Genomic DNA, 19192 nt, shown 5'->3' with positions numbered 1-19192 from the left:
TTTCAAGGATGTATATGTTCTTTCTTTCATGTTATTTAATAATCAGGTTGGACCATTACTATGAAAACGCTAGTAGAAAATTGTTTGCAAGCATATCTATTTAGAATTACTCCTAAGATCATTATCTACACTGTGATTTAGGAATGAAGTATTAGTGAAGTTTGTCCGTTGCTTGTGACTAAATGGAATGAGTTAGTTTATGAAAAGCACTGAAATTAATCTTTGGCTGCCAGCAAAGTTGTAAAAGTGTCTCAGTGTAAAATACTGAAAAACCTCTAAACAGACGCTGAGAAGATAAACTCAGGAAGGTCATTTAATTACCTGGAACAAGCTAAACCCTGGATGCATGGGTAATAAGAGTTTCTGTACTTTTTGGTCTTAATTTTCAGAGGTAACTATATAGAGGCTCCAATAAAAGTTAAATACTGTATTTTTAAAGTTAATTTATGGCAGTTTATTTGTAGTAAGTGAAGATAACAAACATATGAAAACTGTCCAACTGAAGGAAAAAATTTCATTGTGCACAAACCTTTAACATACACGGTACAAACTCAGTAAACTCAAGCATAAGCAATATGCCAAATCCTTTTTTTTTTTTTTTTTAAGTAATAATTCAGTTCCTTAAAACAGTGCTTCTCAAACTTTCTGATTCTTCATCAATAAATTAAGTTGTAGGCCACATCTCATTAGGGCATCTGCAAATTCAAAACTTTCATAACCCAGTGTTGAAATCTAGATGCGTTCTGGACTATACTGTGTATTCTTCTCAGAACAGATTTCTGCAATGAATATGACTCAGGAGTAAACTTTTTGGGCAGGTTGCAACTTATCATCAGCTCTGTGCAGAGTAGTAGAAAGACTTTCAAGGTGCACAGTAGCACTGATCAGAGCTATGGAAAGAAATATTTATCCAAAGGGCTGAGATCCAGACACAGTTCCACTAAAAATATGGGAAAATCAGTAGTAGATTATGAGAAATTGGGGGACATAGTTCGTACTGATATCCAAAACAATTCGGATACTGTGGTGGTGTCTGTTAACTCCCTGTTCAGAGTTGCTTTAACTGGCACTTACAGTGTAAATGCCAGAAACTGTCCGTCTGTCTCTGTAGCTTCCATGAGTGCCCTCTACTGGTATCAGATGATTCTCTCTCAAATTAGGAGTGTGCTGTAGGTGACCAACTTTTTTTTGCATCTTCCACTTATGTCTTCAGCATGTATATATCTCTGGGTGTTCATTTTAGTGGATTTTAACTTGTCTGAATTTTTTAATTATTTTTAGAGTTTGCACATGCCTAGTGATGATAGACTTGAGACTTCCTGAACTTTCATTTAATTGATATCTCAAAACTTTAATGCTCTTATATCACATAAGCCTTTCATTTTCTGCAAAGTCATCTTTCAAGTGATTGTGATATTTCTGAGTTTTTATTCTGCTAGTGCCCTGAATTTTCTGGGGGTTTCTTATAACTGAGGCTGACTCTTGCTTTTGCAGCCTCAGATAGATAAAAGTCTCATAAGGTTTTCAGATAAAATTCAACATCAGTAGAGTGATACAAGCCCTATTTGTGCATGAAGAAAAAGCTACTCTTAAAATAAGATTTTGTCTTGAAAAAGTAGTCAGTTGAAGTCAGAGATGAAAATATACCTGCCACATATTTGAGCTTTTGAGATGAACAGAGTTAATTTTAATGGAATAAAAATTTCAAAAATAACTGCTCACAGTCTCTAGCAATTTTTAGTATCAACATAATTTAAACTAATTAGAAAATATTTGCAAAAAAAAGAATAAGTCAAGCTGCCACTTAATGTTATCAAATTTAAGCGAAAAGTGCTGGTATGTGTAAGTGGGAGGTAGATTTACATGTTAAAGACCATTTTGACTATAAACACCTTGTTTAATATAAAAGTTAGTGTAAAGGAGTGACACTCTTGGCTCATTGTCTAGGCAATTATTGATACTGCTAAAAATCTTGAGTGCCTCTAAAACTTTATTCATATATAGTTTATAACAAGGCAGCCTTCTAAAGGATTCTGCTGCTTCTTAAGAGTGACACCTCATAATTTCTGGTAGTTAATCATACACTTTGTATATTCTACAGCGCTTGGTGTTGCTCAGGTTTCAGTTTTGTTTCCCATCCAGCTGAAATAAATTGTTGGGAGGAAGCATTGAAAGGGAGATCGACATGAGGGGTTTTTTCCAGTGAGCTAGCTAAATCCGGGCTTATGCTGTTCTCATTGAACCTGACCCTGTTGCTGCTGTATAGCACAATGTGTAGTGTAACACAGTATATTGTCTGAGTGATGTTTAGCTACATATACAGACTAGCTGTATGAAATTGAGCAAGACAGAAAAACTACTGGGAAAAAACCTACAGAGGAATATATTGATGCAGTGATGGGCAGTCATGGTTTGGTGATACAGGTTTCTGATTTGTGGAGCTTGTTAAATCCAAAAATGGTACCAGATGATGAAATAAATGGCCAGGAAATTTTTTCCCACCTACTTAAACGAATGTGCATTTCTTCTGTGTGCCAGTCTCTCTTATAATTGCCAGCGCTCTATCCACATAATAGCGTGTTTTGCATGGGGATACTATTTGGATTTATTTGGGAATTAAAGCTTCTGCACATTGCTTGTGACTCCCGAAACAGAAGTTTTGCATTGTAGGTGGGTAAGAGAGCAAAAATGATTGTGTGCTAACATTCTGGGTAGCTTACCAAAATGGCCCTGATAATGTTGGCTTTCCAGGTACCATGCAAATTCTGCTTCCCCTCTGTGTGTGTGTGTGTCCTCCACCCACCTTGAGTCTTTGTTGGAGAAAAGGTGTGAAGGCTGAAAATGACATATTAGAACTGATATTTTTTGCAAATGCCTTGTTAAGCATGAATTATAATATGTGATTTTTATTGTTGCTGTCAACTCTTGTTACTCTCCCCTTGCCCCATCAAGCAATGAACATTTTTAGATAGAAATCTGCCTTAGGTTACTTACCAGAGAATGAAAAGGAAGATAGTTACACCACACCAAGCTGCTTTGGTTTAAAAGAAATGGTAGTCTAATTTTAGCTTAACAACTACTGATACATGTGCATCTAAAATTGTTAGACTACGCATTGTGGGAAGCTAGGTTATCAGAAAGACTACAGACAATTAGGGAAAAAAGGAACGCAGTATCAAGTATCAGAGCTAGTGATATGGTATGTGTGCTGTCACTATTTTCAGGTGCCTTCAGTGAGGCTGTGAGGTATAAAATACCTTCCTGGCTCCTTAGAATATACATAAGGTTAATTAACTGGAAAGACTATGCTACATTTCTAGAATATTTTTTGAAGCCTTCATTTAAAATTCAGTTTGAGTAAGATAATTGTTTAACTGCAGTCTTTATTATATATAGATTTGCACTTGTTAGGCTTTTAAGAACACAATATCATGCATCAATTGTCAACTCACAGAGCCTTCTTGTACAGGGCAATGTCTTTCTGCTCCCTGGCACACCTTGTTCAATGAGTAGTTTAAGCAATAGAAGAAATGTTTGGTCCTGCTAATGTTTTGAGAGAACTGTTATATGACCTGAGGGGCATAAAACAGTTAACCTTTGGCAAGCTATATACTGTTAGGTTACCTATTAAGTTCTGGTTTAGTTAGTAATGCATTGTACATGTATCTAGAGTATTTTATGTAAGATTTATATAAGTGAAGTAAATAAATTTTTCTGAAGCATTTTTATGTAATTGATTGTAGTTATCTGTCTTAAACATTTTTCCCTCTATTTACCTGCAGTATGGATGGAGCAGATCTGTGTTTTGAAATTGTGAAGAGAGCAGATGCTGGATTTGTGTACAGTGAGGCTGTAGCCAGGTATGTATTATGATTTTAATTAATCCCACAGGATAAATGGGAAAATAAATGGAATATAGTGTTGTGCAATCTGGTAGATAGAACTTGGAATACTATGAATAATCCTGTTTCCACAGTCTAAATGTTTATTACAGTAATTAGCATAATAAAAGTAGAATTTTGGATCATTTTGTCATTTACTAGTTAAATATTTGGATGGGATTATTGAATAAAATAGTATTTCATATCCAATACTTAATTCTCTTTGCTTATTATGTACCTCTCATACGATGGCATTAGGTGACTTGCCTGACAGGTGTGAGTTTTATTGATTTTGCTAGATGGAGTCACCTTTTTTTTATTTTGTTTTTTATATATCACTTTATTTATAGTCACTTGAACTTTTCACTTATGGGGTAAACCAAAATCAAAGAGTCCATATAATTGCAGAAGGACAAAAAAACCCAGTGACATGATAATTGAGCTCAAAGCCCATGAGATTCTTTGTTAGCTTTTCTTGACGCTGTGAATTTTTTTAGCATCATGGTAGCCAGGTTGGAAGAGACATCAGGAGGTCTCTATTTCAACCTCCTGCTCAAAATGGGGTCATCTTTGCGTTTGAATCACACTTTGTCCAGTGGGGTCTAGAAAACCTCCAACGATGGAGATTCCATGGCCTTCCTGGGCAACTTGAGTCAGTGCATAATTACGTTTCTCGGGAAAAATGTTTTACTGTAACCAGCTGAAACCTCCAGAGGACAAAGATTGCCTCCCTTAGCCCACTAGTAATGCTTTGCCTGATGCAGCACAGGATGCTGTTGGCTTTCTTGGCTTTCTGGTATGGCCAGTAATCTGTTAGGGGATCCTTTGGACACAGGGGAGAAAGAAGTTAGTCTTCAATCTGCATCAAGCAAGCCAAGATCTTGGTTCTATCCCTTTCTAGACAAATCAAGCACTGATACTCAGATTTTTCCTTTACATGTTTTGTTATAAAAAAACCCTAAAGGGTCCTGACTTCCTTGTCATATGAAACAGAATTATTGAAGATTTGAAAGCTTTACAAAATGGAAAATGCAGACTTTTCTTTTGTGATTGTCCTTGGCTTCAATCAGAATAATCCTCAAACTTCAGATTTTATTATTCATTATTATAAACACAAACTCTATTCTACTGCACTCTATATTTAAGGTTAAGTTGGTTGATTAGTTTTATATAGTTAGACTCTTCAAACTTAGTTTGTTATATGTGTATAGTATTTTTTCCTGCATGTTTGTCATGTATGATGTCTTTGTTTTTTTCAGTCATTACATGAGACAGATATTGGAAGCTCTACGTTACTGTCATGATAATAATATAATTCACAGAGATGTGAAGGTAATGGGTTTTAATTCTTTTTTTTTCCTTCATCACAATAATACAAAATACTGAATTTTAATTTCTGTAATTTAGAAGAAGGGGGCTAAGCTGTAGAAAAAGAAGCTATATTTGTTGAATGTGTGTTTACTCTTACTGTATCATGTAAGCTTAAATCCCATCACTAATTCCATCAATATAGAACATTTAGGTGGTCTTTATTCATAGATTACGTGTGCAATTGATTGTAACTTACTTTGAAAGTCAGTTTAATTTCTAGTTTTTGAATATTCATATGAAATCTGCTTTCATTTTTTTTTCTTGTTGGGAAAATGTGTATATAAATTAATTGCATAAGTTAAACTGGAATTGATAGATCAATGGCATCGTTTTGACAGCATAATGACAGTCTTCATCCAAACTAAGATTTCAGAGATGAGCATGCGTAAATGCCACAATATTGACACTATTATTTACTTTTTGCAAGCAGTCTTTAAACAATTATTATTATGAAAAAGTGTCTAATAGTAAGTAGTTTGGGAGGAGAAATACAGTATTTAAGAACAGTGTATGTACATATTCTTTTTGATCTGGTGAATTTTATATTGTTTCTACGGATGGTTATGGAACTAGTTTATCCCAAAGTACTATAATGTAAGCAATTGGGAGTTTTCACCTAAGAGGGTTTGAGTCTCTTCAATTTCAATATACATATTCTTTGTTAATGTCGTTTTCTAAGATATATTCCCACTTGTCTTCTCTAAGAGTGTGCTTTTATCCATAGTGAGTTAAGCGCTATAGGAATTAATGAAAACTCTAACAAGCTCTGGTGCAGTTTTAGAAGTGAATCTTGGGTTTTAGTGAATAGAGAAGATTGAGGGAGGGTAAGCTGTGCTTCAGATTCCTGCAGGTGATCCATGAGGGAGCAGACCTTTCCCAATCTCTTTTTCCTTTCCTTCTAAAATCAAGACAATTACTCCATGTAGTAGGCACTTTTTATTTTTTTTAAGTTTGGTATTTTAAAAGTAATTTATTACAACAGCTTCTAAAGATGGCCTCTTAATTGCTGGTAGAAAATATCATCTTGTTCTGTCTTGAAGGTTCTAGATTCTTTTAATTGTTCATTTTTGGTACCACATGAGAATTTCAGAATTAACATTATCTTTATGTTGCTATGTCTTCCTGAAAGCTGCACCTGTTCTTGTTGGACCATGTCCTTGAATGAAAACAAATTTCAGTTTCAAGGGCCTCTGAGGAAGGCCCATTTTACCGAGTGTTAAATGGTATTTTATTTTTCAGCTTATCCAGACTGACAACTTTAAAATCACTGTTTTTATTATATACCATCCTTAGAAATAAATCTGTTCAATTACATGAGTGAGTAATAATTTTTAATGTATCAGTCTAAGTAGTGTAAAACATCAGGCTGTTTCATTTTGGCAAAAGCAGTGCAGAAATACAACTATAGGGTTTGGGTACAGAATGTATTAAGCTAACTGCAGTATGCCAGCTCTAGGTGTCACTGTAGACATTGTTTTGAATGGAAGTAGACTAAATGACCAATTTCCAAATTATCTGAATTGATGAAAGTGAATTAATAATAATCTGTAAGATTAATATACTCATACCACATTTTTTTCTTCTTAAGTTTTTGGTGAATGTTACTTTGAACTGCAAATTTTTGATCATTATCTGATGCACTTTATAGTCCGTGTAAGAATCTTTTAGCCATTTCTGTGCTCCCTTAGCTCTTGACAGATTAAGAAGTGCTAGACAGGAATACTTCAGTTTGCTTCAGTCTGGTGCCAGAAACTTCACCTGACTTCTGTAAGTGACAAGATCTACCAAAGCTTCTGGAGCACTATGACTGCAGCCTATGATAAACTCCCATATGCCCCAAATTTACCTCCCATGACAAAATCAAAACAGGAAAGCTTTCACAAGATAGCCTGTAGTTGTCTTAATTCCCTTCACTGCTCTGTGAGACCATACATTTCTTGAGCCTCTATATATCATGATCCCCTTCAACATTGCTGAAAGGCTTTATAATCAGTGCCAATTGCACCTTTGCTTCACCTCCAGTTAATGTGATCCTGCATTCATTCGCTTCTTGGAAGTTGGATCGTATGATAAGGAAAGTAAAAAATGCTACTGCAGCCAGTTGGAAAACTCAAGGCAGCTATGCATCAGAAATGTGAATGTCAAGAACTTTTTCCCTTACCACAACATTTATGCCTGATCTGTCAACCTAGTGATATAGGACTCAGCCATTGTTTTTATTCTTTCAGAACCTTGCTGTGTGAGAAATACCCAAAAGATGGCTACCAAAAATAGCAACATTTAAATGGGGTCTTTTCCAGTATAGACTATTATTACACAGTAGTTCATATAGAGAATTAATCTTTATCTAAGAGAACAAAAAAAGGGAAATGGAAGTAATGTGGGTCTGAAATAAGATGCTTGTCTTTTTCTATAAAATCCTTGCTAGAGTTTGAGTATCATTTGTCACTGAAGTCAGCTACTTTCTCTTGAGCCACTTGATGTCAGTATTAGACAATAATGAAATTATTCTGTTAATATAGTAATTAAAAAGTAATAAGTGGGAAAGGACCTTTAAAACAGGGCAAAGAAAAAGGAGAAAAATTACTTATCTCTTTCTTCCAAATCTCCACTGCACTATATTCTGTCCTGCAAAATAGTGTTTTCTCTTACTTCATCTTTGGGAACAGGAAAGTATCAAATTGGGTTAACTCTGCATTAAATTGTTTTTTTCTCCTAGCATACATACAACTGAAGATAGTTCCCTTGTATATGACAACACATGTATTACAGGCAATAATGCATACCTTGAGATTTAATGGAACTAAAAACAAGTAACCAAGCTTTTCCTCAAGAAGGAAAAAAATTAACAGTATGCCACTGTAGCTCTTAACTGCGAAGGATACCACTGATCATTGAACTTCCTTAAGTTCTGTGCTATACAATTATTTTAGTAATTATTATTTTAAAAGCTGGAAGTGGTGGTTTTGTTATAAGTGAACTTGAATATTTCCAATCCTTATGGCAGTTAATGTGGTGTAGAGTACCTAAAGCAGCACTGTGCACTTAGCACAGTCACATTTGGTCAGCATTGTGTATTTTACACTGTTATATTCTCAGCATGTGGGAGAAGTTGCTTTATCTTGTCCTGACAGTTTCACTGAGTTACCTGTTAGTAAGAGGATAGACTGACACAGATCTTGGTAGAAGACTTTTGTGCTAGTTACTGAAAGTAGAACATGATTCAGCTCAAGAAATAGACTGTTTAAGCATTTTGTAAGTCATGAAGCAGAACAGTGTTCTATAAAAAGTGCATTTCTTCAGTGTTTATTGCAGATTTTTTTTACCTGTTCATTTTTGCAATAACTTAACTGGAATGTTATTTTTATCAGTAAAACATCAAAAGGTTTTACAATCTTCAGTTAGCCTATATTGTGATGTTTATGTAGCATTTCATATAGTTGCAGAAATCTTGTTATAAAAATTTCTTTTAATATAGCTGATACACAAGTAATATAATCACATCAAGAGCTTTTGTTGATGGGGTTTTATCCTTAGTTCACTCCAAATGTTTCAGCTTTCTTCTATGATTTCTATATATTCAGAGTGCTTGTATATGTGTCTGTGATCAGTAAAATGATTGGTGTGTAACTGGAGCTAGGGCAAGCTTGCTGGCTAAATATAGACATCCAAAATTTTTATTATAAGTTTATCTCAGTAGGTATAAATTCCTGTTTCCAACATGTGATCATCTAAATAGATAAAACTGCTAAAGCAAAAATGCACAGATTCTGCCTTCTCTGCTGTTAAGATTCAGTTCAATATTTCTGTGACTGGAAGTAAAAATGCTTTATCCAGAGAGTAGGACTAAGAGTTATGAACTGTGTTGTGTGCTATATACAAATTTCAGTTGGCCCAGGTGACTTGAGACTTGATCTGTGGATAGATTTGCATGTTGATTTATGTGCTATATAGAACTTAATAACCATATGAATCCTGAGAGTACGTTCAGTTACCACTTCTGCATTTCATTGCCTGAACTACTTGTAGTTAGGCGCTTTGGATTTTGCCGGTAAAATTCAAGACTCTTATACTTCTTCTTTTAGGTATATCTAGAAAATGAGTAAGGTTGGTACATATGTATTTGTGTGTGTTTATGTAAGTGTATATTTAACTACATAAAAAACAACCGATATAGAAGATATTCTTTAAGACCATCTTCTCTTTCCAACCTCTGAATATCCAAAACAAGAAATCTGTTCTATAACTGGTGCTTCTCCATTTTCTAGAAGTTATTAGATCCTTGTGATCCAGTAGCAACTGTTTTATGAGGATTTAGTTATGATTTAAATTGCGAAGTTTATTAAGGCTGCAAAATCAATGGCAGAGGCAGAATTAAGGTGTCTTATCTGGCCATGTTTTTCTAAGGAGCACTTTCTCCTTCAATGCAGAAGTTAAGAGACTCCAAGAATAAATCTTTTGTTATTTTTTCCTCAATGTTTCTTCAGGCAGTGCTTTTTTTTCCCCCTGCTTATGTCAACTCCTGTACATATGCTTCCTATCTCAGAGTCCGCATTCTTGTTTTGTCCTGCCCTTTTCGTAGTCTACTGTTGGCTGCTGGGTGTTCACAAGCAGTTTTGCTGAGAAGTATATTTATTCTGCTTGGCCTATTTAGAGAATCAACATCTACGTGCTTTCTGATCGTGAAGTTTATATATTCCAGTGATTTTCCCAGCCAGTCAGAAAACAGGTATCTTTTGATCAATGAGCTGGACACCCATGCAGCCCATTTGAAGGAGTTAACCAGAAAGTAGGCAGACACTTGCAGTCTTTTCAACTGCTTTGCAAACCACATGCTGTGCATATTTGCCTTGGGATTTTGTGTTTCCTGCTATGGAAATTAATTACTTTATTTTTTATTATACAATTCACAAGTCACCTGCTAACTTCTGATTTGGCACCAGGATGTCCAAGCAATGCAAGAAGTTTAGCACATGAGCTGTGTTTTGCTGAAGTATTTCTCTGTCTCTCCTTCATACCTTTCTGTTTTGGGTTTTTTTTTTTCATCCATGAACTATTCTGCCAAATGCTAGACCAATGTATTAGTCAGTTTGTAGTTTCTCAAGTTGCCTGTACTGCATGGAAGCTTTTCCACTATTCAAAACAAGAAAAACTTTGATGCAATTAAAAAATTTAAAGGAGACATCATCTTGAACAGACTACAGAGGAAAAAGGTAAAGTATACATCATTTTTTTTGGTACTGTGTGAAAATGGTGGAATGAGGTCTTGCTCAGAGTCTGTTACAAAGTTATATTTGATTAGTAGTTCCCAAAGTTTCACCTATTTCTTGCCTTTTTGATAAATGCAGCACTGGGGAACAAGTGGTTGTGACTAGAAAAGTGGAGAAAGAATCTCTTAAGCCTATGCTACCATCAAAAACTCTGTATTAAGAAAAACGTCCTAAGGCAGGCACTCTGCTGAGATATCCTAACTACAAATGCTTTCTCCATAAAATTTATTTAAGGAAGGGCAGAAGTAGTGAGTTCTCAGTTTGGGCCTGTACAAATTATAAGAACACATTGATAGTAAACAGCTTTGTTCACCCAGACTAAGAGCTGCTGATCTAAAATCAGCCATCTGAGCAGCACTGTGCTGTCTGGAGGACTTAAACTGCTCAATTCAGTCCCACTGTAAGTACTTGACCATTGGCTGTGTAACACCCACCCACACAAACCAGCTTCCATGCTCAAGGACTGTGTTCACAGAGCAGCTTTCCTACAGTGCTTTGTAGAATTAGATCCTGAAGCTGCCCATTTCAGGTGTTTTTGTAAGCCGTGTGCTAAACATCATGTGGGAATCCTGTGAAAGAAGCAATCACTAAATTAAATTAAATATCATGGGTAACACTGTATTAAATAAAATGCTACATTCTTATGGTTTTCTGTCTTTTTCACGTGCATCTTTATTTAACTTCTGCAGACTGTGAAGCAGCTGTCAGATGATATGAAGTCTTGGGGTCCCTCCTAGAGAAGACCTAATATTTTTTGTCTACTGGCACATGGGTCGGTTTAGTGTACCGGTCATGGAACTCAGTAGTGTAGGGCTGGAAAGACAGAATTGCTCACCACATTTTATTGTGAAGTTTGGGTGAGTGATAGAATTTCTCAGAATACATAGTATTTTATAGCACTTTTTACACTCAGTAAACTGCTCTTGATCTCAGTTGCAGAGAAGATTGTACAAGGGAAAAGACCATTATGTAATGTTAAGTGTCTTCAACAGAAATTATTCAAAATAGTTGAAATCTCTGCTTAAGTCATTGTGACATTCTAACTCCTACAGTTCAAAAAAAAAGCCCAACAAACAACAAAACCCCACAAAATCTCCTGTTTTGCACTGCTCTCATACTGTTAATGATCACTGAATATATTTTGTATACCAGTAAATAATAAGCATTTATGCCTTCCTAAATAAACCATAGAATTTGCCTCACAAGACTAGACTAGGAGTATGGAAATTCTAGTGATTTGTTTTGTTGGGGGATTTTTTAATCACAAGTAGTACCATAGGTTAGAAATAACTGCATATATGCATTTCATCCTTTTTTTTTCTTCAATGAAAATTATTGTATATTCAGGTATGTTGCAATTTTGTAGATCTTTTGTGCTTTATGCACTCTTCTATAAATGGTCTGGATTTAAACAGTGTTGTGAAGGAGATGCCTTCTGGAGCAGCATGTGTTAATTGACCTGTGAAGTGAAGTAAGTACACCAAGGCTGTGTACTAATAAGGAAGCCACCGCCTCAGCTGTTGAACATGACTGCCATGGATAAGACTGCAAGAAAAATGATAGCTGACAAAGGTATAGAGCACGTATAAACCCCATTCTTCTCAAACACTGAGTAGAATCTTAGGCCACAAGGTTTCTCTTCATCTCTGGATACTTCACCTCTGCAGGTTATTAGTCACCATCAAAACTTTCTCTTCAGAGTCACCCTGTTGCAGATGTAATGTCAGTAACACTGTGGCCATGATAGCAAATGTCAGAGCAGGGTGATAACTTAATTAAATCTTAAATGTGAGCTTTTTCCTATTTTAGTACAAAACTGTAGTAAGGCTTTTCCTGTGAAGGCTAGAATAAAAAAAAGTGCATAATCTCTTAACACAGTTTTTTTACTCCTAAAAAATCAGTTCCTATAGCAAAACCCTAACGTGATGGACATAGCTAAAGTAAATAATGACATTTTCAGTAATTTTAGAATAAGATGTCATCCAGAAATTTTCTTTACGCACTAAACTCCTCAAATTCAGCCTACTTTCTACCTTCTTCCTTGGTTATTTAGGTAGAAAACACTGTCGATGTGTGAAACATAAAATGTCTTTTGCATTGCATGGATAAAGAGGATTACAGAGTTCACTGTATAAATTACTTGGATTCATATGAATATACCCATTGGATTTACTATAGCTGATGTTGATGTAGCAAGCAAGAACATTTGGAAAAAAAAATCCAGGTAATATGTTAGCATTTTATTTAAATATTTACCATTTCATATTAAAGTCTGGTTATAGGTAGTTAAAATGAGTTTATTGTTACTTATATTCTACTAATATCTTTCCATATTCATTCACATTTCGGGAATCTCTTCAGTGAAAATATCAGCTTTACGTTTGTGGTGTTCTGGTGTGGATTTTGTAAACAGACCATACAGACTTTTCTTAAATGTTTTATCTAGCAGAAGGGTTATAACTGGATCTAAACTACTCTTAGCAGCAGCAAGACAAGTAAGGAAATTTTTAATTTCTACTAGATAGTTTAACCTTGGGCAGTCATCACTTTTAAGCAGTGCATAAAAAATTGGCCTAAAAATATGATATGGAAGAAAGCAGACAGTTAATATCATCTGGATGACAAAAATGTTTCTTTTTACAGTACTGTAAATTAGATGTTTTTCTCTGATACAGGTATTTTTCTGTATTTTACTCAGATGTCTGGTAAGAGAATAGTATGATGACAAAACTGTCATAAAGGATACAAAAAAACACGGAGTGGCAAAAGAAGCTGCAATCATTGTGGCAAATTCACCAGCTTCTACATTGATGTTGTAGCATCTGTGAAATTCTTTCATAGCCCTTGCCTGGATATTATATGTTATAGCTACTACCGTTATGCAGAGCACAGTAAGCCATATAATTATGCACAAATATTTAGCAAATTTCGGCTGACGAAACTTTTTAAGTACACATCTGTAAAAGTTTTCATTAACTGCTTGAGAGTATTGTGTATCACAGTTTTTCTTCAGTGTTGCATACTGACTTAGAGCAGTTGAACACAAAATTATAATCGTAACATACATACTGACATGCATAATGAGAGTCCCAAGGTGATTTGCAATTCTGCATGCTGCAGACTCATAAGTCCATTGGTAACCTCTTGCAAAATAGGCAGCCAGAAAAGGCATTGTGCTACATATGAGTAAATTTGCAGTGACAAGGTTTGCCAGGTAAATGTATTGTGTTCTTTTTGTGAGTGCTTGCCTTGAAAATATCCAGGCAGTGAGAATATTTCCAAAACTTCCAGCAGGAAATAGGAAGGAGTAGATGACTGGTAGAGCTACAGTCGTAGCTAACGATGGCTGAAGAAGACATGTTGAATTTCTCATTTATGCCGCTATTTCTTGAATGAATGGTCAGAGCTGAAACACAATTAAAAGAATTATTCTTCTGTAATGTGCATCTAACATCTCTTTTATTCTTTGCTATTATCTTAACTGTTCCCTTTTCTCCCCTACCTTTCAGTGTTACTAACTGCTGTTTGTCCTCTGGGGTAATCGTCTTGATTTTGCATGAGGTTACTGTTTGGGTGTTCTCTTCCACTGACATCTTGTGAAGAAAATTTGGCTGATGTTAAACCCCAAAGATTTTATGTGCATAGAATCTAATAAAATAAATTAGGAAACAGAAGGTTCAAGCTAGGGTGTGACAATAACATGTGTGGTCTTGGTTTATTTCTCAATCTTCTGGAACATCTGTAACCTACTTTGGAAACCACTTCTAGACTATTTTAAGTTAAATAAGTGCAAAGTACTACTTTAATTGCAGAAATGCAGAGGAGTATCCTGTACCTCCATTTAATTACAAATTAAACTCTGCATGATGCAAGAATCTGGCTAGGTGCATTTCTTTTGTGCTGATGTCTGTATCTATTGTTACTTTTTTCAGAGCTCTAATCTTAGATGTTCATTTTGCATAAGCATTTCAGTCTGTGTTTTTAAACATATGAAATAGTTGTTGAAAACCGCAATATCTTTATTTTTCTCAAGTTCAGTTTTCAATCTTCTTCATTTCCAGACTGAAAATAATAAATCAAAGCTTCATACAATGACTGCATATAAAGCCTGGCACTTCAGCTTACTAACCTGTAGTGAAGAGAGGTTTTATTGTTCTATGGATACTATTTTAGTGAAGTGTATCCTAGTTAGCTTTTGTTCCATATAAAATCATATGGAAAAGATTAACAAATTTCAAACTTTCAGACTTATAGTAATTTATTATTTTACAGTTGTAAGCAAATGAACTCAGATAGCAGAGAGGATTCTGTGTAGCTATGATAAAAAGCCCAGACACCAAGTTGATTAGATAGCAAAAAGCTGTAAAAGTCATATTTAAAAATTATGCTGTAGGCCATGTTTGACAACTTGCAAATTAAATTAACTTTTATAGCTGTTGCATTTTAGCGTACACTACATCTCATATGGATTGTTGAGCCAAATGTATTAAATTATTTTATTACATTGAATTAAATTCACAAAGTAATTCTTGAATTGAGTCATTTAGAAGTCTAATGATCATTTTTGTGTCAATGTCCAAATTTTGTCAGGTGAAACAAAGTAGTAGTAGTTTTAACCTTACCTATATGCAAGCTGCAGGCACCTTCCTTTGCAGAAAGGAAATTTTTCTGTCTGATATCCTTTTTATCTCCACTGCTGCAATGAAAAGGATGATACTTGAATCTGGAAAGTACAGTTAAAAAAAGTCTCTCTCTGGCATAAGTAGGTTTTCAGAATGCACACTTTTCTTTTGCAGTGTCAAAAAGTGACTAGGTACTTAAAGTTCAGACAAGATGATGCTGTCTGTGCAAAAAAGACTTTGAAATTAGGTCAGGATGCAGCTTCATTAGAGAAATAAAAAGCATGAGATACTGCATAAGAGTGATTGTAACAGTCCTTTGGTCATGTAGGTATGGCATGGAAACACCTTACAATCCTTTATATAGTGCTTTCCTCTTTTTGGGGGTGGAGGGATTGTTACTATCATTTTCTTTAGGACTGCCCACTTTCCGGGGGTGAAGTAGAGGGGAAGTTGCTATTTCATACGTGAAAACTTGTATTTTCAGTGACATTTATGTGTTCTTCAGCTCCAAGATCTATCAGAAAGCTGACTGTCTATTCCTGAAGCCCACATGCACCAATAGTGTACCCATGTCTGTCCTCATGTGCATGACAAAATGAACACATCTCATACTTCTAGTGAGGTGATAGAATGTGTGGAAGCAATTTACAGCTGATACATTCTAGACATCAGTTGGGGAAAATAGACTTTGTGTCCAAGAAATACAGTACTTTATACAAATCATCAAGAAGTGTGCACAGGACAATTTCCTTCTTCCACAGGAGAGGTTTGGTAACAGATTAGTCAAACTCTGTTTAGCTCTGCAGAGCTTGAGACGCTTGAATATCCTTCTGTTTGATACATCTGTGGTTGTCAAATATGGCTTTTCAACAGCTATAAATAAGCTCCTTGGTAAGGTTCTTGTTTTCTTAGTTTTGTTTGACATTTAAACATACACTGTGAGAATCCACCTCAGTGATCTACTATCAGTTTTGTTGTTAAGTCTTACTGATTTTTTTTTTTTTTTACTAAAATGAGGGACATGTATACTGCCCTCCTATTTAGACTACATAGCTGACCTCATTTAAGATTAAATGTGAGTGAAACTCGCTGTGCATTATTAGTAATTAGTTTGTAATTCTGTAATTAGTTTGCATGTACTTTAATTCTTGTTCCTGTTAGATTTATTTATACCTTGTTTTTATTTTTTCTACTTTTGAATGTATAGTTATACTAAAATTTGTTCTAACAGAACGAGTCTTGTATTAATTAAATATTTAATAGTTTCTTAAACAGTCTTAGGAGTCCTTCTTGTTGTGGTGTTCCAACCAGGTTTAGATACAAGAATGCATATCCTGAAAATTTGCTAAAAAGAGACATGCCAAAAAATGGTGTGAGCAATTCCAGTTAACAGGATTTTTTAAAATTATTGTTATTATTATTATTATTCAGCTGGTTATTAACTGTAGCCTGTAGTATTTATAATTTGATGACTATAACTCTTGCTGTAGGAAGTGATGCTACATTTTTTTCTGAATTATTATATAATAGATTATTATAGTGAATCACAGTCTATCAGACTTCATTTTGGAAATGATTAGCGGGATGAGTAACAAAGGAATGGGATATTATAAGTTTAAAAAAACAACAAGCCAACTCTAGAAATACAGTTACAGTTGTTTCTCAGCTGTAATAAGCACCTTCATTATTCTTTTAGTGGGCTATTTCCATCCACCTAACTTATAAATGACATATTTTATCTAAAATATATTTTATCGTATTCGAATGGTACAAGTGCATCTTTTGCGTAATTCACTCTTAAATTCTTCATAATGACCTTCATGTGCATTCTTCACCTCAATTATTTATATTTTCTGTACTCTTAAGCCATGATCACTTTCTAATTTAGACATGTTACTCAATTTTATATGCCAGTAGGCAGCATATGTTGCATTTTGCCTTTGTATGCAATTTATTTTGTGGCTCAAAAGCATCAAACCAGGAAAAGTCCCAGTGGTGAAAGGTATTTTAATTAGCTCTGTATGACCCATACCTATCATGCTATGTAATACAATCATATATGACAGAGTGATCTACTTGCAGGCTGCCTGGCCACTTCCTCTCCCCTCCACCTGCTTGAGATAATAGAAGTCAGCCCAGTCAACCTCGTAGCTCCTTGTGCTGGTCACAAATCAAAAGGAGAGCTGGACTGTTCCTGCTGTACAACAGGGTGTATACTGTGTTGGCAGCAGTTGCTTCCTGTAGGATGGAAGAAGGTGGCAGCTCGGTTACCTCTGGCTTCTGTAGCAGTCCTGGCTCTCTCTGTACTGTGGAAGGCTCAAGGGATGCACTCGGTCTCTGCATCTTGAAGGATGGAAGGCAACCGCTGAAGATAGGGCACAGAAAAGTGTATGACCCTGGATATGGCTACTATGGGTGCTGAGGATGAATCATACTGAATAAATATATAGAATACATCAAACGTGCAGCAGCCTTTAACTTGAGATTTAATTTCAGGTGCTTGGAATTTCATCTACTGTATGGCATTTAATACCAAGATAAGTCTCTAAGATGCACCGGCTACTACACAATTGCAATCCATATTTTCTTTCAAAAAAAATCATTTACCAAGTAGCTTGCCTAGAACTTTGACTTTTGGTGCTTAGTTTTGTTGGGAAGTTTTTTTCCTTAAGCATTAAAATTAAACGTTTTTTTGACTGCATAAACTTTTAAGACAGATGCAGTACACAGTAACCATTTTCAGTTGGACACCTGTATCAGGAGAGGTGTTGCAGAGCATCATGGTTCCTCTCTGCCCACTCATCAGCTTTTCTTGAAGGGGTTGACCCAGTGTGTACACAGCTCTTCTCCTGACTTGACAGAATGAGGATTTTAGCTATAGTCAGTGTATGTATTTAATATTTTAAGAAGTGCTTATCAAAGCAAAATCATCTAAGCTCATGTTTTAATCTACTCGAGCATTATGCTGAATCAGTGAAGATAAAATATTTGGCAGGTTTGAGCTCCATCTGTGTTTCCTGTTCACTAATGATGTATTTTCACCAGTTTTAGAACTGTCCTTGTGGTTCAGAAAAATAGACCCAGAATGAGCGTTCTTATGTTATTTGATGAATTACAAGTGTATGAAGTGTAACTTTGTGGCATCCTAAGGGATATAGCAGTGGGGATATATTGCACTCATAGCTTCAATTATTTTGTTGTCATAAAATATGCAAAGTTAAGTGTTTCACATGCTCCTGGTAGTTGCTCTACATAGACAAAACACAAGCCAAACAATGTCTTTTAGGCAGGAAAACTTAGCTTGAAGTTGACAGTACTAACAAAAATAATCTTCCAACATTTTTATATTTCGGGTCATTAATGCTATATACTTTGTATTTTTTCTCCAATTACATTATTTGTGCAGTTCCCAGAGGTGTCTCTAACTAATTTGCTTCTGAAAAGCCAGTGGTTTTGTATTGGTCATGATGATTTTTACTTTTAACTTCAGAAATCAGTTTTTAACATGAAAACTGTGTTGATCATAATAGTCAAATAGGAACCTTTCTCCGTGTTCTTCTGCATCATACTATAATTCGTGTTTTTTTCAAGTTAAATATGTTTGTGTATAACAGCTTTTTGGCTTTTCCAGGTGCTTCTTAAGTTTCTGTGAAGATGAAAAATAATAAAGCAAAAATAAAAACCTGAAACATGACAGGAAAAGCAAAACTGATGCTTAAAATGTAGATTCTGTTGGCTGCAAGCTGGGGCCTTATGGCTGCAGAAGATCAAGAACATTTCTATACCCCCTGCCAAGAATTATTCTGTCTTTTCATCAGACTCTTAATCTGTTGTTGATCATGTTTGTTAACATCTTTACCTAGTGAGAATTTTTGTGGAAGGAATAGAAGGTATATTTTTCTTTTTAAAGCACAGTCATTTATGTCTGTGGCTTGAGAGTTCTATGAAGAAGCTGGACTTGCTTTGTATTAAGTGCAAAGGTGTACTACCCCTCTCTGTATGCAAATTTAAAGGTACCAGAACACACAGACCATTTACAGATAAAAGC

At 35.2% G+C, this 19192-nt stretch overlaps 2 protein-coding genes across 13 annotated transcripts in view; one reads left to right on the top strand and one right to left on the bottom strand.

Annotated features, from left to right (window-relative positions):
• The window catches only part of CASK (calcium/calmodulin dependent serine protein kinase), a 225617-nt gene that overhangs the window by 98911 nt on the left and 107514 nt on the right, over positions 1-19192 (top strand). For all 11 annotated transcript variants that reach the window (XM_042789080.1, XM_042789086.1, XM_042789084.1 and 8 more), the window contains exons 4-5: positions 3783-3860; positions 5141-5213. In XM_042789080.1, coding sequence (XP_042645014.1) covers positions 3783-3860; positions 5141-5213 — 151 coding nt within the window. The remainder of the gene's footprint in view (positions 1-3782; positions 3861-5140; positions 5214-19192) is intronic.
• GPR82 (G protein-coupled receptor 82) lies at positions 11179-15457 on the bottom strand. Of its 2 annotated transcripts, XM_032994509.1 has the most exons (3): positions 15145-15457; positions 14025-14170; positions 11179-13928 (listed from the first exon to the last, which is right to left on the bottom strand). In XM_032994509.1, exon 3 carries the CDS (start codon positions 13893-13895, stop codon positions 12861-12863), a length of 1035 nt encoding a protein of 344 aa, XP_032850400.1. In that variant the 5' UTR covers positions 13896-13928; positions 14025-14170; positions 15145-15457; the 3' UTR covers positions 11179-12860. The 2 variants fall into 2 exon arrangements, with proteins under 2 accessions (XP_032850400.1, XP_032850399.1); XM_032994508.1 differs by lacking the exon at positions 14025-14170.

This window comes from Tyto alba, unplaced genomic scaffold (genome assembly GCF_018691265.1).
Source record: "Tyto alba isolate M040663 unplaced genomic scaffold, T.alba_DEE_v4.0 Super-Scaffold_14, whole genome shotgun sequence".
NCBI classification, from domain to species: domain Eukaryota; kingdom Metazoa; phylum Chordata; class Aves; order Strigiformes; family Tytonidae; genus Tyto; species Tyto alba.
This window is presented reverse-complemented; position numbering and strand designations above follow the sequence as displayed.